Source organism: Elaeis guineensis, chromosome 4 (genome assembly GCF_000442705.2).
Source record: "Elaeis guineensis isolate ETL-2024a chromosome 4, EG11, whole genome shotgun sequence".
In the NCBI taxonomy this organism is placed as follows: domain Eukaryota; kingdom Viridiplantae; phylum Streptophyta; class Magnoliopsida; order Arecales; family Arecaceae; genus Elaeis; species Elaeis guineensis.
The window spans coordinates 20667589-20688739 of record NC_025996.2 but is presented as its reverse complement, the minus strand read 5'-3'; the positions used below and the strand labels follow the sequence as shown (position 1 = coordinate 20688739).

The 21151-nt window shown below is 37.5% G+C and overlaps 2 protein-coding genes across 2 annotated transcripts; one reads left to right on the top strand and one right to left on the bottom strand.

Annotated features, from left to right (window-relative positions):
• Positions 1–9670, bottom strand: LOC105043467 (MYG1 protein C694.04c). The gene is made up of 7 exons (XM_010921022.4): positions 9402–9670; positions 7851–7997; positions 6220–6318; positions 3713–3904; positions 3454–3573; positions 1069–1140; positions 1–427 (listed from the first exon to the last, which is right to left on the bottom strand). The coding sequence occupies exons 1-7, from the start codon at positions 9651–9653 to the stop codon at positions 203–205; spliced, it is 1107 nt and encodes a 368-aa protein (XP_010919324.1). The 5' UTR covers positions 9654–9670; the 3' UTR covers positions 1–202.
• Positions 9671–17954: 8284 nt separating this feature from the next.
• LOC105043468 (AAA-ATPase At2g46620) lies at positions 17955–19844 on the top strand. Its single transcript, XM_010921023.4, is given in 2 exon segments — positions 17955–19126; positions 19129–19844. Coding segments are annotated over 2 exon segments (1467 nt in total). The 5' UTR covers positions 17955–18144; the 3' UTR covers positions 19614–19844.
• Positions 19845–21151: the final 1307 nt, after the last annotated feature.

Sequence of the window (21151 nt, the reverse complement as noted above, 5' to 3'; positions counted from 1 at the left end):
TTTTATAAACTTCATTAGAAAGTATTACTGGAATCGTCAGGAAACACCAGCTCAGCTGTCTTTGTGTACAAGGTGCAGAATATGTTTGAGTGACAACAAAAATGCTTTCTGGACCGATAAATTGAGGGTAAACAAGACCATTCATATAGCGGCTTCTGATTAAAACTCAAGCAAAATGTTTAGCTTCAGTTATTTGCTGAAATCAATACTTGAGGGCGGCTCTTGCCATATCTAGGGCTCCTTCATATGTTTGATTTCCACCTATGAATCCGCTCATATGAACAAAAACACAACCAGGAATACCAGATTCCTTTGAAAGATCATCATCTCTCAAACCCCTCCAAGGCAACGGGAGAGGCCTTCGGCTTTCAAATTTATCTGGAGATACTGCCACTGCTTGCACTCGCCAATTTTTGCTCCGATCATCCTGCAAATATAAGAGGTCAAGAACAGCTTAAGCAAAGGTTTTTGCACTAAAAATAGCCAAATGATGATTGGATGCTACATCATGGTGGCATACATAACAATCACATAGCTAGAGGGAATGAACCACTAAAAGTGCATCCTGAGGTGCTATATCATCGATTCATCAAGTATAATGAGGAATCCAATCCAACTCTAAAATGAATACACTAATAAATTTGTAGAATTTCAAAATGTTATCAACAATCTCTCATAGAAGGGTAGAATATTGTTCCAGTATGGGACGCAAGAAAAGTACTGAGTGCAGGTTCTATTGAAAGCACTGACAACTAAAATGATTTCTCAGTCTAGACTATACATGTCACACAAATCAAAAGAAGATTTACTTCAATAAAGCATTGCCTCTTCAAACTGTGCAGCATAATGCTGATCTATTAGATAATATAGCTTCTAAAATTACTAACTTTAGGCTCAAAATATCACATTGTATTCAACTTCTGTTCATGAACACCCATGTGAATGGAAATAATCTTGCACTAACCTATTGTTCAACAAGTAGATAGTCCAATGTGCATGACTATATGCTACTAATAAATTCTTTTGGTCCTGGTCAAAAAAAAAAAAATCCCAGGAGAATGAACTTACCTGATAAAGAACATATTTGATGGGCGGATCAATTTTCAGTTCCTGTTCAAGCTCAAACAAATGAAGCTTCCACTGCAACAAGATAGATCAAGTTGAATAAGAATCAACTCCTCTGGATAATTAGCATATAAATCTTAGTCGATTAAATCTATAAATTCTAATCAGACAAGGGAGAAAACGATCATATAAAAACTTCAATAACATGGTCAATTGCCACAAAAGTCGAGCAGTAAGAGTAAAACTCATGAAAATGACATACCTCACTACCTTTCTAAATGGACCATATAATCATCCATATATAAATGGCAATAAAATGATGGGGCTTAATCTAAAGATTTGTTTGTCTGAAGGTGATTAGCTTGTAATCAAATTAAGCATTGTGAAAATATGGTTGGCCTGACTGCCAAAAAATAATATATGGCCTTATCAACCTGATAATCTCTTGTCTGAACATTACAATGTGCTGCTAAAGATGCAAATGAAGCAGGCAGCAGTTTTACTCTGACTAGAGGTTGTGTCAGGCTCAGCCCATGGTCTTGGTACATGAGGCTGAGCACAACCAAATCGGAATTGCCTGCAGGACTTCCACCTAAGCCTGTCCTCAACTTTAAAAGACTAAGCATGGGCTGACTGCCTAGCCCAAGATTGTTTAGGACGAGTCAAGCCATCCCTCAGAACGAGCTCTACCTATGTTTTCTGATTCTTGGGCGACCATGGACTAAGGTAATATTAATAAATGCATATATAATTTACTACGTATACATTGAGGGTGTCAAACAGTGCACTAGGCAAAAATTTTGGGGGTCAGTACCAAGGACCTGGGTTTGAGCCCCATCCTCACCCCAATTTCAGTTGGATTTCTCCCACCATAGTTGTCAAAAATATACTTAAATAACACCTTTCAGCCAGGTCGAGCTGATCTAATCAGCACAGAAAAGATTAGCTTAAGCTCAACTTCAGTTGATATCAACCAAGATTCCAGCCCAACCCAATGCCATTCCAACTTGGTCCATCTGAGATAAGAATTAGGTCAAGCTGGTCATCAGCTAGCTCGATTTAATATGCGCATTTTAAGTAATGAGTGTGGTATGCCAGGTAGTTTGTGATCCTCCACCAACTATATGGCCCTCTCACATATCTCAACACTTCCAGTGGAAATTCCTCTTCTTTTCCGCCACTTCGAAGACCAAGGGAATCATTGATGCAAAACCAAGTATTTTACCACCCAACATTCTACCAGCAAGTTAAGCATCTTTCAACGGATTCTATCAACTCTGTGACAAGAAGAAACATAGCATCATATCCTTGGTCAGCATCAAGTATGCGTATTACATGACAACTCAGTACATCAGAGGTCATGTAGCTTTGCCTTCTCTCAAATATGAAAACCAAAGTCACTGTTTGTCCACATTGTTAAAAATCTAGGTTACAAGAGAGACAGAGATCAAAAATCTAGGTTACAAGAGAGACATAAATCAATAGCCAATGTCTTATTTTATTTTCCTCTTCACTATCACCTATGGGGCCCTCCTAGGCACCCAGGGCCCTCCCCTAGCCACCAGTCTCCTGCATATTGTAGTCTTTTAAAATCTTTGAATATAACCATAGGTGAAAAGTCAACAAAGCTGTTCTGTGCAAAAATCTGCTAGACCACAATTCCTAAAAGGAGGTGATGAACGGTCTAGAGATATGGATGAAGATAATTAAATCACAGGTTATGGATCTTGACCATTGATCGTATTTCCATAGCTCCATTTGCTAACAAACTCATGTATAGTAAAATTCTTCGAAAATTATGTCCGACACACTTTTTTAGAATCTTCTATGACCCTTTTAACAAACAAAAGAAAAGTGTTATTGCTTTGGTTTCATTTAAAATGCTGATAATGATTAGCATTACAAACATTAAAAGTAAAACACGTATTTCATTCTAGATCATGCATAAACTTTAAAGAGACCTAGATATCCAAACAACCCCCAGAAGAAACTATCCTCAAACATTCTTCAGGTGTTAGCTTCCAAGACGTTGAGTGGCTTTCTTAGGTTGCAACAATAAAACTACATATGTTCTAGTCAACAATTTATAAGTCACTACCAGATCATATACAGCACAACATTGAAATAAGAAAAAGTTAAATGACTTAAAAATAATAATAACTTAAAAATGCTATAAAACATATTAAAATCAGAATATACAATCGCATACGTGGCACAGACCTGCCTGAACACCACATTCATGGCAATTCAAACTTACAAAATTGACAAAACCCAAATAGAAAATAAGATGCACATATAATAAGACATATATTCCAAGTATAGAGCAAAAGGCAGTTACTCATGGAAGAATGCTTAAATAGCAGAAATAAAATAACTGGACATACTTACAGGGCAAAATCTATTCAAAACCATGATTTCTCCACTTGGATCAACATTTTTTCTTGATTCCAGACACTCAATGACAATTGATCGTGCAGGTAGCCATGATCTGACATGAAAACGAACACTCTGGCAAATACATAAAGGAAAAAAATTGTTATGTCATGCGGAAGAGTTTGCTTCTGGCCAAAAAATACATCTAAAAGGTTAGCAGCACCCTGGCAAAAGAAGATGGTGCTGATATGAGAACTAGAAAAGATTTTTTTACCTCCAAAAATTCACTGCCAGCAAGCATCATAGCCTGCTGAAAAGCTGCATTCTCCTTCTCTGAAGATTGGTCAGGATCCATCCAATCCAAATTAAGCCGCCCAACCCGTGAAGATAAATGTGTGTTGTTCACATATTTTGGAGGCTGATCCGATTCATATTGATTTATCCCATTATCAATTGCATCAACTGCCTGTTACATGTAACCAGCACAAGTTATTAATCAACTTAGCATATGTAGCATATGATAAACTAAAATGTTACAAGTAAGTTTAGTATAAAAAATACATAATTCAACAATAACAGATGAATAGTAGGTGTCTTTTCTTTAAGATAAACAACAGAAGGAAATACAAATCACATTTCTTCATTCATTTCAGCTACAGAAAAGATGTTTGATTACTGTTGCAAATTAGACATGATGAAAAAAAGAAACTGATCATAAGCTTTAGCAAAAACCTAGTTGCCGAGAGAAAAAACATAGAGGTAAGCAAGGTCCATGGTTTCAGTACCGGGTACCGGATTGTTACCTGACTGGTATGGTAATGTAGTAACAGTCAGTATGTGACTGAATATGTACCGCCTCGGTCCTGGCACAGCACTTCTTTTTTTTTTTTTTTGGTTTTTGAGGACTATTTCAAGGTTTATGGATGTTTAAAAATAGGATGTTACCATTCACAGTACCCAATTAAGATTTTATGGATGTTCAAAGTACCTAATAAATTTTCTAATAGCAAATTTAGACATTTAAAATTCGAATAGTGCTAGCTATAATTAGAAATTCAAAGGAACACTTCATGGTGTTATATATATGTACTATTCAAACCACAGTTATAGATAGCTGGTATCAGAAGCTTCTAAGAACAACTCAAAAGTAATGCTCTATTAACTCTTAGACTACATGATCAACCTTGCAAATAAATATCAACCAAGCTTTTCCTTAGACATTGTCTCAAAATACCCATACATCATTGGCTCATGATGTCTCCTTTAAAAATAAATGAAAAAAAAAATAGACTTGGTAAGACTTGATTTATATGTCATCAAGCATTTTGGTCATTTGCAATAACATTTTCAAGCTACAACCATCAACCCTCAAAGAACTGCAATGGAATTAGCAAAAATAAAACCATTTGAGCTGAAACCAAGCAAAAAATATACAAAAACTAGAGCTTTTAATATAACAAACTCTCATAAAAAATAAAAGGTGAAATATTTGCAATAATTTAGAACATTCAAGTCCAGTAGTTTTTGTATTTACCGATACATCATGAGATGCTCAAAGTTGTAGTACTATCACCAGGGCACATGATGAATTCAGATCATCATAATTTATGACTGCCTAAAGTCTTCGTACAAAGGTTGCAAGAAAAAGAAGAAAAGTGAAAGATAGGAAGGAAGGAAAGATTAAGAAAAGGAAAGAAAGAAAAGAAAGAAGAAGAAAAGAAAAGAAAGGAAGGGAAAAAAAAGAAACAAAGAAGGGAAGAAGCAAAAGGAAAAAAAGAAGGCTGGCAAAAGAAAAAGAAGGGAATGAAGGAACAAAGGAAAGAAAGAAGGAAAGAAAGAAGAAGAAGAAGAAGAAGAAGGAAAGTAAGATGGGAGAAGAAAGGAAAAAAAGAGATGAAGAAAGAAGGAAAAAGAGAAAGGAAAAAAGGGTAAGGGGCATGAACTACCTTGAATAGCTCCGAACCACATAGGACAGGGCAGTTCCACTCGATTCAAGCCACTTCCGCCCAATCTGGACCCTTTACCAAACAGAACCCCTGAACCAGCCAATGCCACATCAATTCAGGTCGATAAACCCTGAGGTAGGCAGTTTGGGTCAGTTCGGTGGACCGTGGGTCAATATATCCCTGGCAAGCACTTCTAGGATTTGATGACAGAAAAATCAGAGGTGAATATATCTCTAGCAAACAATTCAAGGAGTATCTCAGAATACAATCTTTTCCAGACAATCTCATAAGAGAGGAAGAAAATGAACAAATAGTGATTCAAGTATTTTTAAGCATGTAGGAGGATGCACTGGATGGCTAAACCTTTAATGATATAGCCATTGTATGGCAAAAATTTATAGACAAGCTAAAATGTCCACCAAAGCAGAATCAAACGATTGGTGGTGTTTGATTTTGCTGCATGTCTATCACCTTCGTATGCTATAGCATTGAAATATGGCAGACTTGAAACTGATGGTTCTTTTGTCAATATCTTTGAGGCTTTTGCAAACCCCTTCTTGATTCTATCACTTTGAAAGATATAAAGATAAAATCTCGGCGATAATGCCCCTCCAAACATATCAAACATGCATGCTCAAATACACATAATACCTAAATAAGTACAATTAATATTTGTTACACTACATCCGGAACAGATAAAATATAAAATGAAAACAATCACGTAATTAAAAAAGTAGCATAAGAAGGTATCAAATGCCCTTGTTGTAAATCAAAATGAACACTGTGGAAAAGACATATGATACAATGATGTTTTATGAATATCCATGCTGAATACCTCAATGAAGCTTTTATATACAGCAAGATATAAATGCTCTACATCTTGGTGTCCTTCATCAAGCTGAAGTTCCTTCGCAATTATCTCCTTACCATAATGCTACAAAATGAGGATAAATAGTAAGCTGCAGTCTAGAAGGATCAGGAAAAGACTTAATATCACAATGAACAAACATAAAGGACTTATATCCTTCCATGTGTATAACACTAAGGTAAAAACATAGATTTTCTAAAATGGTTTGGAGATGCAGATGCATTTAAGTACAGAAGACAAGCAGATAATGTGTCAATATTGTGCCAAATGAAGAAAGGAAAAAAGAAAAAAGGTCTTTTTGAAAAAAGGAACATATAACTGCGAAAAAGGAAAATTATTAAAAACATTTGTCTTGTAGCCAGTCCAGAATGCATTCATATGCATCTTTTTCTATTGAAGGATTGGATATGAGGCAAGGTAAATGAGGAAAAAATAACACTAAACAATGATCACACAAGTTAAATTAGTGGATTATGTATACATAAACAGTTTAGGACAAATCATTCTGTCATCCTCAAGGTCTCCCATCTTTAGTTCTCATGTACTTTATTAGTTTATGAGCTTCCTTTGAAACTCCTGTTGCTTTCCATGCACATGTTTTTTCCTTATATTTCTCAGAATTCTTCTATAAAATGGAAATCATCAGGCTAGGTATGCATTTGCTTTTCATTCACATGAAAGTCATCTAACACTAACTCATTCTCGAGTAACCTTCCCCAGCAAAAAATTATGCATCCCTCAGAGTAATATCAGACCATTTACTGAAAACTGTGCAGTGCTGATGACAAAAGGGGGTAGAAATAAGAAATTATGTTGTTATAATTCTGGAATCAAAAAATTCATTTCTTCCAATATAAGGGATGGTTTAAATTATAGCATGCTATTTTGATATCAGACAACTTAGAAAAGCAAAGAATCCATGAACATCCATAATAATTACTCATCCTGACAAAAAGTCAACAGTTCACCCTCTCACAGCACTTTTAAAACATTTGTGCTGAGAAAGACAAAAGAAGGATCGTCTTAACCAAAAGGATATTTAGCAGTGGAAAACACAAGGTTGAGATAATTAGGCAAGGTTGTTGCTCCTTATATGCATTTTGAAAAATCTCAACTCGATCATGGTGGGCATTCCAGATTTGGCCATAAAAGCAGTTGGTACTACCAAGGAGCCAAATCCAAACTTAATAAAAGAATAGAAACCAAGTCTGGCTACATATCCTGCAATTTTATCATGCATGAAACCAGTTTAAATGCCTCCAACAACACTCAATTGGTGGTTGGATCCAATATCAAGTTCTATGCAGTAATCTTTTTAAAGGCCAGCAGCATATAGTAACCATATTAATGCTACAACTATTGAATCCATATGACATTCCCAAATAAAAGTTACAACATTTTCTTGTAATTGTAATGAGTGTACCATGACCTTGAACACATGATAATATCTTCAAATCCATGATCGGTAGTAACAAGTAAACAAGGTACAGTCTTATTGAGCTAGTGCTGGTGAACATTAAAGTGTCAAGCAAACAACATAGATAAACTCGAAATGACTTAACGTTATGGCCCTTGTGCCAGGTTGAGAACAATCTTACCCTATAGACTAGACCAGCACTACTAAGCTTGGTGACAAATCCATGCCCAAAAACCTCATTAAATCCTTTCTGGTGATGATCATACCGATCTTTGCTAGGATCATACACACCACCGACATCAAGCACTACATCTAGTGTATCCAGTATCTGCGAAACATTTTAACAGGCAATACTAAATCATAGTAGCCATATTAGGAGAATGAAAATACATGAAAGGTTAGTTCAAGCAGCTAAATTAACTTTAAAGTGATGTGCATTGAAATGTTTCTTGATCAGTTAAAAAAAGTTAGGCTGAATATCACAAAAGCCATTTGAATTATGACCAATGATGTTATTTAAGTCAATAGGATCATATCATATCGAGATATAAATGCTGCATTTACGATTGCATAATAATTCAGAGGTAACAAATTTATTAGTTTTTTCAAAGCAATACAGCCATATTGTAGAATTTAGTGCATTACTAATTGAAAGAACATCGCTTACAAGAAACTGGTAACTTACCATATTTAAGAACTCATCAAATAATCTAATGAACAAAAACAAGAGTTATTTCCTTTCTAATTAATATACATTATCCACTCTATACCATTACAAAGCTTTTTGTTTCCTGGCATTAAATTGATAAAATACACACTCCCCCACTATATGATATCCTCTCATGTTATACATTTACTTAAAATGCCCTTACCACGTGTTGAAACAGCCTAGTTGAAGCAAATAGTTAATCATTTTTCCTAGCTTCTCTGCAGACTCTTCAAAAATTTTTAAAAAGAGAAATAAAACTCAAAGTATCTGACATTGATTTTATTTTTCTATAACCACTTGAGAAATTTCACTGGTCATAATTTAGCCCTTATTATTCTACCACTGAGAATCTCTATACATGTGTCATTTGTTTCTATGTTCTCTCCAAAGTTCTTAAGCTAGCTTTTTTACAGAAGAAAAAAATAAAAGAAAAGAAAAGACAATGCCATCTACACCTGCATCATGTTTTCAGACCCTCCTTCAGCAAATTCCTTTCCACATTTAATATGCTCCCAGAATCCGGGATAAGAATCTAATGTTCCTCGAACCTGAGTTGAAATCTGAACACTTTTTTCCATTGCAAGCCAGTTTAGCTTCAGCATACATTGGCATTCGATGGACAAGAAAGCGACCATTTTTAAAACTAGATGGAGGCTAAGACTAAAGTCCAAGTTTGTATTTTTCCTTCATTTCTCAACTTTATGAAAGTAATGCCATTGCATAACAATGAGTAATGGCAACAGAAATAAGTCACAAATAGTTATCCATATCAACTCAAACAGTTTGGTATCAAAATAAATGATGAACCTTTGATTCAGCTCTATACATGTTTTCCATCATATTATTTTAACTATATCCATAAGGTAAATTTAACAAACACCTTCTAAACAAGCACCAGTAGCTTACAGCTGATACAAAAAACGAAACAAAAAAGAGCAGAACTGCATTATCGACACCACTTCTTCCAAGAAGAATTGCTATTCAGGACGCCACTAGAGGGCAACCTGCTGGAGAGATTGGTACCTGGGGATCTCTGGTTCGGACTATCTCGGCGCCGGAGAACTTGTTGGTGAGGCGGATCATGAAGCAGCCGAGAGCCTCATCGCAGTGGAAGCTGCCGTTGTGGGTACCGACCCTTTTAAGGCTAGGGTTTGGGGAGCCCGTCGAGAAGGCCGAAACCCTAGGGCTTCTCGAAGCGGCCGCCGCCATGGAAGAGGCACAGCTTCGGGTCTCCAGCACAAGTAGGCGCTGCCACGAGCTCCGAATCGCGAACATATTGCGGCCAGCCCACGACCCAGCCGCTTTAAATTATAGTCTACTGGACCGGTGTGAAGGGTTAGGGTCTTGGGGTTGGGTGTTTGGGTCAAGTCCTGGAACAAAACTTCCTAAATTTCCTGGTAACATTCTGTTATACAAGCCTGTGGAATCCATTCTCACTTTCAATTGGTGCACTCTTCTCCAATCTCTACTCAAGTAAAAGATGAAATAATTGGAGAATATCTTATAGGTATGTGTAGATTTTCTTATGGATGGACATGGGAACGGCTTTAATGAGGACGAGTTTGCTATGATGTTTTTTTTTTAAAAAAAACAAAAAATCAAATAAATTTTTGTTTAGGGTAAGATTACATGGTTTCTGACCCAGATGGTCCCATCATGGTTTGATGTTCGTCATTATGGTCACAGTGAACAGCACTGGCATACCAATTTGTAAAATTTTGTCTTGTATTAGCTACCTTAAGGGTCTTTGCTTTGAGATCTTCTTGACTTCTTTGTTTAATATTTTATATATGCATTTTTATGAAATTAAGAATTGTTGCAATTATTATCTCAAAGGGAGGCTATTATTTTTAGGTATGAAAATTCAAATTGTTCTGTTAATTGTTTTCTTTTCATATAATCATGAAACTGCACATCCTCGAGTAATATATATTTGATGAGCACCATGGTTTTTATTCAATGTTTGGGCTGGTTTCAAAGTCTCTCATCAATTTAGCCATTCTAGATCCAAGATCCATGATCTTTCTTTAAGAAACTTGGAAAAGGCTGTCCTTATAAATCTGGATTTTTATCATAATTACTAGATGAAACCCTTGGCTGCAGTATGTGGACTTATTGCTTGTCTTATATGGAACAAATATTCTGGACACATGCAAAACATTCTCTAGTTTCTTCTGATGGCTGGGAAGGAGAATGAGCTTGTTCGGCAGGCATTGGGGTGCAGAATGTAGAGCTGCAGACAATTGGTGGATAAAATGGTATATGCCATACTTTCAACAAAATAAATTTTGATACTCTATTGATGTCACAATTATGCTATGTAAATATGTCTTATTGCTTTAAAATTCTCCCTGATCTGAAAGATGATAGTCTGCCTAACTCTAAGGGGGTGTTTGGTTGGAAGGAGTGAGAGTCTAGAATCGGAATGGGTGACTCCCATTCCAACCATTTGGTTGGGAGGAGTCTCATTCCAATTTCGATTCTGGAGTGTAATAGGAATGACTCAATTTATATAGAACTCAATCCCCACTTTCCTTTATGGATTCAAATTTTCATTCCAATTTCGATTCTGATTACGAACCAAACGTTTCGGAGAATTTGACCATTCCAATTTTGATTCCAAACTATTTTGATTTTCATTTCTATTTTGATTCCAGTTGCGAACCAAACACCCCCTAAAAGTTTATTTGCTCCAAAACTTTTAGAGCTCCCAGTAATCATTCTCTATAATGTCATATCGTATCATTGTTTTATTATATTAAAGTACTCCATGTCTCTCTTCCATTAGTTGTTTTCTCCGCACTATGACCCAAGAAGTTAAGTGCCACATGATCAGAATTTTAGAAAATCTGCATAAAGTATTTTTGAGGGCTTACATAATCTATTTGTCTTCTATACTTAAGTGCATCTGCATCTCCAAATCAATTTAGAAACACTAGGTTTTTTTATTAGTATTATACACATGGAAGGAAATAATTTAGGTAGAAAATTGTGTAATGGCTCGATACCGATATATGCAGTACAGTATCTATCAAAACAACAAACCTTGGTTAATTATCTCAAAAAAGCACATCAAATTTTTATATTGAAATAATGTTGTCATAATAATGTTAAAACAAAATATAATGGAACAAATAATGACATTATCTTTCTCTTCATTTTTATTATATAAAATAATATACTTTTCTGGACGTGCAACCAATTTTGAAGTGAATTTTGATATAAATTATAATTTGAAATAAATATGATGTTATTGAAAAAGTATGTACAAGTAAAAATAAAAATTGTTATTTGATTTATAATGCTCCTCTATGACAGAACATAATGAAAAACAATTGCTATTTTATTTTTCAATGTTATTTATCTTAGTAACATAATGGGGATGACCAAAACTACTACAAAGTCCACAGTGCTCTAATTGAAATCCGTTCGAGGCCTTGGTCGAGGAATAACGTGAAGCAGCAACTTCTAATTGGCACATGAAATTAAATGTGATATCAATAGTATTTGATGATATTTCCCGAGCTTTAGTTAATTAATATTATATTTTGTATTAGGCATACTAAGCACTGATGGAGATAGTTAAGATATTACCATTGGATTCCTGTACGCGAACGAATTTGTATTTGGGTCGAACATATTATTAAGTATTATAACAGAAGAGAAGAAAAAAAAAAAAAAGAGAAAAAATCTTTCAATTGATCAAGAACATATTTGGATGTACAGACTTGTTATCCATGAACAAAATGTGTATTTAATTAAAAATTTAAAAGGAGAAGGTTGTGAGTGTGGGGAAATAGAAGTAAGGAACCAAAATGGTAACCTTAAGACTGCACGATTTTAGAAAAATTGGGACTTTTAGGACTCTAGATCAAAGGTTTCCTCAAGTAAACTAGGTTTATTCTTTTATAACTAAAATGTTTTAACCTCCCATGCCCCACGGACTATTCCAAGAATGCTTAACGCGAGCATTCCAACAGCACCAAAAGTACATGAAAACGCGGTCAAACCTAAGCATCAATCATTGGCATGTGTTCCACAAGAGAACAAAAAAGACCCCTCCACCCTTTCTACCGCGAACAAGACCGAGACCGTTGGCTGTTGGTGTTATCTGCGTCACACCGGATCTTTCTTGATTTCAGTATGAACTAGCTTGTCAAAGTAGGGCAGCATAACGTCAGCACGACATCCAAAAAAGGGTCCGTATTTTCCCAGATAAAATTCGCTGCATTTCATGAAACACGCACACGCTGTGTCCTCTCAATACGCTGGCAAGTAGCAAGTGTATTAGTATACAAATTGGAGTGTGACTACATCAATATTTCTAAGGTCGCATTGGTTGTGTGCGGACAGGTTCCATTAAACCGAATCGTACGGTTTCCATCCGAACGTAGTCACTTTGGTGCAACATGTCTGGGATGTGCAGTCGATTTTCTCGATTTAAAGCGAACCGAAAGTCTAAAATATTAAATTTCTAAACTTATATTTTATATAACTAAAGATTAAATCAAAATAGTTTAAAATCAAACAAATCTAATCGAAATAATTTTGATTCGATTTGATTCGATAATCTGATTTTAAACTTTTTTATACTAATTTTTTTATTTTAATTTTAATTTATTAATTTTTTTAATAATTTTATTATTTAAATTGTAAAATTATATTTAAATTTAATTTAAATGGATCATGATTTAGAAGATACGTGACAAGTGAGTCTAATTCAAAATTAAATTAAATAAATCAAAAAAAATATTTTTTTAAAAAAAATCATTCTGAGATTTTATCACATATTTTTTTAAATATAAATATCATTCAAAAAAATAACATCAATCTGACTCATCTAAATAAAATTTTTAAAAAATAAAAAAAAATATAAAATCTATACAAATATATTTTCAAAATATTAATATTTGAAAATGAGCTACTATAGGCTCAAAATAGAAACCTCCTCTTATGGAGCAAATGCACGGTGGATGGTATGCAATCGAAAATTGGTCAAATACGAGGGATAATGTAGCATATTATTTATAATGAAATTTGGCACAGTCTAATTGGACCATCTGATTCAAATAATATTTAGCTCAAACATAAATATTAAATCAAAAAAAATAATTTTAATTTTTTATTAATTAAAATTATCAAATTAAATATGATCGGATTGATTAAAAAATTTTGATTCGATTTTAAATTAAAATTAATTTAAAAAAATAAATTAAATATCAAGATAATTAATAATTTGATTCAATTTTCTATTATCCGAATCATTTGTTACGTGCCCGAGATATGTCGTGACCGCCTGTCCTCCCGGCCATCCCGATACGGTCGGACCTTATCCTCATCCGTCTGGTGAAATTTGATGACGGCGGGTCAGAGAAGTAGCTGGCAGCTCCGAGAAAATTAAAGAGCGGGAGTTTCCATCAGACGACTTTTCCGATATTCTCACCGCCGGGTTTGAATTAATCGTGTTCTTTTGCTGACCTGTTAATTATTATCTCATCTCCTGGTGGCTACAAAACGGCGTTTTTTTTAAACGGTAAACCTGAGGACCATCGCCCATTCTGAAATTTATGGTTCAACCATGACTCCAGCTTTGGATAGGACCAGACTTTTTAAAATCCGCCCAGTGGAAGCAAGGTAAGCTCCTTGCGTTAGAGTGCTCTAATTGGCCCACCGGGTGTATCTAAGCCGAGAGGAGCCAAGTAGCAATTAGTTGCTCTTGGCTCTACTTATCGAATAATAAATGAGCTCCAACTAAGCCTAAGAATCTTGTTGAAAGGTCGTTTGGTTCATTTATGATTGCGACCGAGTTTGAATGAGCATTTGCTAACTCAAGATATTTAAGCTCTGCTGTGAAACGTGAAATGCTTGGTTGTTATTTTGTAGACTAATTGAGGATGCAGGCATCTCGACTTTAATTTTTTTTTTATATTTTTTCCAAAGAAAAGAAAAGAAATTAGTGCTTCTTTCGGAGATACATAAGGTTAAATCATTTTACCATCTTGGGTGAAGTATGAAGCTCTTTTTGGAGGGATACCCATCATCTCCTATGCCTGGTCGTGTTCACCGATCAACTGCCAAATTGATGGCCTGCCCACCTTTCGAAGGAACTGCGTTCCAGTGTCCTTCGCCATTGCCTACTGGATGGTCCCCCAGCTTTGATGGACTTGTCTCGGTCCACGGTAGCAGCAATCCACATTGGACAAACGACCCCTCATGAATCCAAAACTAAAGCAGTAAAGCGTCCGCATCCTTTCCCTCGCACATGGCTCTTTTCCCGTTTAGGTATTGGCTATGTCGTTTGTTAAGTAAATTTCTGGTTCGATTTAGTAAAGACTTCATGGGCAACCTCTTTTATGATTTTTCTGGTGCAGCGGTTGCAGCGCCTTGTCTCATTTGAATTGACCTAGGAGGAGAGTTAAGCATACCTCGATCTCGAGTCAAGTTCGCAGTTGGCCAATTTTGGGGCTAGAAAAGTCATTTTGGATAGGTCCATGGAAAATATGAGCCAAGTAAAGCTAAGCTTGGGCTGCTTTAATTTAGTGTTTTTTGTTCCTTAATTTTAATTACAATTGCAATTGCAATTGTCATGGAACAAAATGGGGTCCTCTTAGTGGTGTAGACTAGTTTAAAAAGCCCAATTGGCATTTGGCTCAGCATGATCATGTATACAAAATGTTTGAGCTAGGTTGAACTTTAACCAATCCCAGCCAAGCTTGGTTTTGAGTTCACTAAATGGGTTAGGTTCTCAAACAAATTTGAGCTTTGGCTCATATTTCCGAGCTTACATATATGTATACTTGAACCATTGGAAGTCGGTGAGGGTTTGCCAATGCCAATGGTTTCAAATAATAGAGATATTAAATTGATGATTAATAACAACACTATTTGTCTAGTCTAGGAACAAATGGAAGTAAGATAATAACAACTTAAAAAGGTGTTTTACACCATATCCTGATGTCTATAGACCATCATGCATGAGTCATGGTTGCCTAGATAGCTGATTGATGGTCCGAAGTGAACAAATATCATATAGGGAGAATTGATTGAATTAGTCTAAATATACCTCAAAGCACAAAAGGTCATGCTACAAATCGATTAAAGGGAGAAGGCCAAAGCAATCTATTATGGAATAGGCCAAATGAAAATTAGCAATGAGTTGAGACCAATCTAGCATGATTATCGATGATCTAATAGGCGATATAAGATCCAGCCATTCTAATGAACATGAGCAGTGAGATGACACCTAACATCAGTTACTAGTTTAGTGACCAAATTTTAATTTTTCATAGTTTAGAGATCATTTAAGAAAATTCAACTTAGTTCAGGAATCAAGAACATAATTTATCCTATATTCTATTAGTTTTAATTATATTCTTATGGTTATGATATTACTTAAAAGTAAAAATATAACCACTAATAACCTTACTATATTATATCATGCAATATTTTTTGATTTCTTCTTATATACACAAGTTTGATCATGATTTTGTTATTTTGTCATAGTATATTATTTATCATGATGATAGATATACACATATTATTGAAATTTTATATAGTGATAGTATATCATAATATTAATATCAAAAATTTAATTTAAAAAATAATTAAGTTCTTATATCTCTTCTATTTAATATTTTTTTGAATATTCTATATTGCATTTCAAAAATAATCCGAAAAAGGAGAAAGATTGCACCTCGAGTATTTTATAAATTATATGCTAGTATATACTAAAATGGAGGCTTGTGCAAAATTCTTCATTTGCCAAGTGGATGCCGTTAATAGCATTATTAATAGGGCTATAATAAGTAGGACTCTTATTTAATGTAATATCTTGTTAAAATATAATAATGTATTATTAAAACATAGTAAATAAAGAACTTTCATTAGATGATATTAATATTTTATTAATTTTTATCAATAATAATATTATTATAAAATAATAAGATTGTGATCCTTAATAAGAAAAAAAAGTATTGCATATAGGGGATACTTAAATGGGATACAATATGATTATTAGTGGTAGGGGTTGTGATCCGATCGAATCGGATCAGATACCGATTTGGTAAAATACAGTATATCAGATCGAATCCGATCTCTTTATTAATTATTATATTTAGTGATAGGAGGACCAGATTTAAGGTATGTATATGCCAATCTAAGCCAAGATGATCTAAATTGGATTTCTTTGTGTAATTTGGAGCTATATCCAACTCATCTGTTTGATAGGTTAGGTCAAGCATAAAGAAATAGTCTCCTTTTGAAACTTCGACTTTGGATTTATTTTTATCGAGCTAATAGAATTCCTTCAGAGTTGGAAAACAAAAATCTAACGTATTGCATTAAAGTTCTTGATTATGAATCAACCCTAAACAAGAAAAAAAGGACCTTATAACCTTCATTTTTTTAGCTTTTAAGAGAGCTACGTTTAGTTGATAAGTTCATGTTTCTGATATGCACCTAAGAACCAAATAGTTTTTTTTTTTTTTTTTTATGAAATCATATGTAAGTCTTAGCTTCAAACTTTAGATCAAGGCTTACAACATTTCCTTTTCTTATTATTGTTCCTTAAGAAGTTACATGCATCAATAATTGGTTGAATAAAGAAAAATATATCTAGTGAGTATAATATATATGACTGAAGTTTGAGTCAAGTTGATGTGGCAATAGTTTATCAAATAACCTAAAATGTAGGTTGGGTTGCTTCGTTCGTGTCGCATCGATTCTCATAAAAAAGATAGTGCACTTCCTGTCACAATGTATTTTGCACCCATGACAATATTTCAACAAGGCTAGGGCACAAAAGAAACATAGTCCCATCTTTCGCTTTCAAATAAATAAATTATATGAATTTCTAACTTTAATTCTTTTAAATTATAATATCTATTTTAAGATAATTTATTTAATTAATCTCTATTTTAAGATAATTCTCAATTTCAATTCATTTTAAATTATAATCTTATCTTTTGAAATAAATCTTGCTTTAAGTTAATTCTCTTATCTTTACATTTGTTTGCTACAAAGTTATTAAAGTAAAACAAAATATACTGATACATTTTATCAATCTGCATATCCATCACGAAAATTATTGCCGATCATTTATAATTCTTCATTTTGCTTTATTAGAAGTTAGCATACATTTTCCCATTCAACTTCATACAAATTATTATTATGCTGCTAATGATTTATAACAAAAGATAAGTGTTTTGCAACATCATACAATACATGTTAATCAAAACTTATTTTTATTTACAAATACTGCATCAAAACTTTTATGGTGCACGGATCCACGCCTGGCAAAGAATAATTCATCAAAAGATCTGTGATCGTGTTCCCCAGGGCACGTGGCGCCGTTTCCCCTTCCACACCAGATAAATTCCGCCGGTAAGGCACGACTTTCAAAGCCTTTCTCCCCTCGCCGGGCAGTGTTCTGAACCCCAGAAAAATTGCAATCCATTTTTTAACAAAAAATCAAAAATTACAAACCCACTTGAAATCCCCATTCTCTCCTTTCTTTCCCTATCCATTTATCTTAGCCTCCTTCCTATATGCGCGCGTTCGTCCTCCCTTTTCCTTCGTGGCTAATCAAAAGCCGGCGAACGCCGTCTCCTACTTGCCATCTCCTCCCCTCTACTTCCCCACATAAAAACAAACCCCTTCCCAACTCCTCTCTTCCCCACCCCCCCACCCCCCTTCCTCTCTCTTCCCCATTTATTCCGTTCTAATCCCAATTCTATTTCATCATTAGTTCGAAAGGATTAGAATTCTAATGATAATCCCGTGGGTTAATCCCCTCTCCATGGCCCCGGCCGCCGTCTGTGGTCTGGTGATCCTGCGGACCATCCTATCGGCGAGGGCGCTGCTCTACCACATGGGGCGGTGGTGGCGGTGGGTGGACGAGCGCGTGCAGGCGTACCAGTACTTCGAGATCCCGCGGTACAACGAGAGCTCCCAGGAGAATCCCCTCTACCGGAAGGCCGCCGCCTACGTGGCCTCCCTCCCCTCCCTCGAGGACGCCGATGCCGCCACCCTCTGTTCCTCCGGCCGCAAGCCCAACGACTTCCTCCTCCACCTCTGCCCCGGCCAGTCCGCCCCCGACTCCTTCCTCGGCGCCCGGCTCTCCTGGTCCAACCGCCCCCCCGGCGGCGGGTGCCTCGTCCTCCGCGTCCGCCGCCAGGACCGCACCCGCGTCCTCCGCCCCTATCTTCAACACGTCGAGTCCGTGGCCGACGAGATCGAGCTCCGGCGGAGGGAAGTCCGGCTGTTCACGAACTCCGGGAAGGGGCCGCGGTGGAGATCGGTGCCGTTCACCCACCCGTCGACGCTGGACACCGTGGCGATTGACCCAGACCTCAAGAACCGGCTGCGGGCGGATCTGGAGGCGTTTCTTAAAGGCCGGGCATACTATCACCGCCTCGGCCGCGTATGGCGGCGGAGCTATCTGCTCTACGGCCCACCAGGGACCGGCAAGTCCATCTTCGTGGCCGCCATGGCCAAGTTCCTCTGCTACGACATCTACGACGTCGACCTCTCCCGCCTCGCCGCCGACGGTGCCGACCTCCGGTCGCTCCTCCTCCAGACGACCCCCCGATCGGTGATCCTCGTGGAAGACCTGGACCGGTATCTAAGCGGGAACGAAGGGGAGTCATCGTCGGCGAGGCTGACGGGTATGCTGAGCTTCATGGATGGAGTCTTCTCGTGCTGCGGGGAGGAGAGGGTGATGGTTTTCACGATGAGCGGCGGCGAGGGGGGATGGAGGGGTTGGACCCGGCGGTGCTGCGGCCGGGGAGGCTGGACGTCCACATCCACTTCCCCCTGTGCGACTTCTCGGCGTTCAAGACGCTGGCGAGCAGCTGCCTGGGGCTCAAGGACCACAAGCTGTACCCACAGGTGGAGGAGGGTTTCCAGAACGGGGCTCAGCTCAGCCCTGCCGAGGTCGGCGAGATCATGATCGCCAACCGGGGCTCGCCGAGCCGGGCGATCAAGTCGGTGATCGGTGCATTGCAGCAGTCGACAAATGGAGGTGGCGGAAGGAAGCTGAGCGAGAGCTGGTCAACGGAGGGTGGCGGCGGGGGATTGGGCTTGGGCAAGGATTCGATGACAATGAGGGAGTTTCGGAAGCTGTATGGATTGATTAAGATGAAGTACGGCGGCAAGAGGGAAGGGGTGATGCCGGTGGAGGTGGCCGCGGCGGCGGCCGCTGCTGGCACTCTATTAGATAAGGATTATTCGAACTGAACGGTGGAAGTTCACAATAGGAGTTGGGAGTCCTTATTTTGGGACTTGAGCCTAGTACATTTTAGATACTCTTTCCTCTTCGAAATCCAGGTAAAGAAATTTTATTTGGATTTTAGTTTTATTTTTGATTCTTGGGAGGGGAAACGGGGATCAACCAATTAGGTGTAGAATATAGTATGCAAACAGTGGAGTATAAATGACATACTCTGTTGTCCTCTGCAGTTTGAAGATGATACCCCGAGATTCATGCTTGGTTCTTGGATTTTTTTTTTTTTTTGGTATTTAAAAAAAAATATTGGAAAGTTTTATTGTGTTGTTACGGCCTTACTGGTTTCTGAATTTGCTAGTTTTTGTTTTAAAACAAGATTCCCATGTTTATATGATCAAGATATGTTGCGGTCAATCCCCTCGTCGTCTGGTCGTCGGGAAACGAGCGCCTGCAAAAAAGAAAGTCCACACTAACCGGAGGCGGCTCCGACGGAGACCCTCCGACGGTCAAGTCAGAGAGGTGATTGGGCAACAGTGAAATGAAGACAGAGAGCTCAATCGAGAGAGAGAGAGAGAGAAAGAGAGAGAGGAGGAGCAAGCCTGTGGTTTCCAAGTCTCCTTGCACTGTTGCCTTCCCCGATATTTATAGTGGAGCGTGGTATGGCGCCGTTATTAATGGCGTGGACAATTGAGGAATTGTCAACTCACTGTAGACTGTCAGAGTCGCCGTGAAAGTGTCATATCGCCGTGGGGCTGTCAAATCACTAGGGTTGACAATGCCCTAGGCGGGATAATGCCCTTAGATGGCAGTGCCGCATGTTGCTGTCAGGACTGACAAGCTCTAGCGGCTGTACGGCGATCAGAGGAGTCGACCGACCCTAGGTCGGTGGCCATCTGTGTGGCGTCGGGTGGAGATTCGGGCCCCTTTGACGGTCAGCGAGTCATGTTGCGAGAGTCGGTCATCAGACTCTCTGGTTCAGTCGGTCCGAAGAGTGGAAACCCGACCGACATATCCACGGATGGAAAGGGGCCGTTAATCGATCGGTCGATCGGTCCCTCCGGCAGTCGGTCGGTCGGACGGTCCCCCCACCAGTCGGTCGGTCCCTCCGGCAGTTGGTCGGTCGGACGGTCCCCCCACCAGTCGGTCGGTCGTAAGTTGGTCCGAGCGGGGTCGGTCGGTATTCCCCAACAAGATAGATGCTGAAAAATGAGAAGAGAAAATCGTAGTATGTAGAGATGACTAGTTCAGCATCTCATAACTTTGTGACTATTAGCTGGAGATAAGAAAAAAGGTATAGCTTAAATATGGTTAGCCTGCTTTTGAAATTTGGAGGATTCTGATTTCAAAAGCATATTCCATACTAAAATTTTCAACGTTTGACTTTTGACTCTGGAGAATTAGAACTTTTTGATTTTCAAATGCATGGAATAAAGTTTTGGGAGAATTTATGGGCTGGCATGTTGACACTCAAAAAAAGAAAAAGGTTCAGAGTGGAAAAAAGGTAAGATGATAATGGGGAAAAGAACAGAATGACATGAATATTTCAAAG

Coding starts and splice junctions, on each gene's coding strand:
- LOC105043467 (XM_010921022.4), bottom strand. CDS start 9,653: ATGTTCGCGATTCGGAGCTCGTGGCAGCGCCTACTTGTGCTGGAGACC. Junction 3,905..6,219: donor TATATAAAAGCTTCATTGAG/GTATTCAGCATG, acceptor TACATGTAACAG/GCAGTTGATGCAATTGATAA. Junction 1,141..3,453: donor TTTTGAATAGATTTTGCCCT/GTAAGTATGTCC, acceptor ATCTTGTTGCAG/TGGAAGCTTCATTTGTTTGA.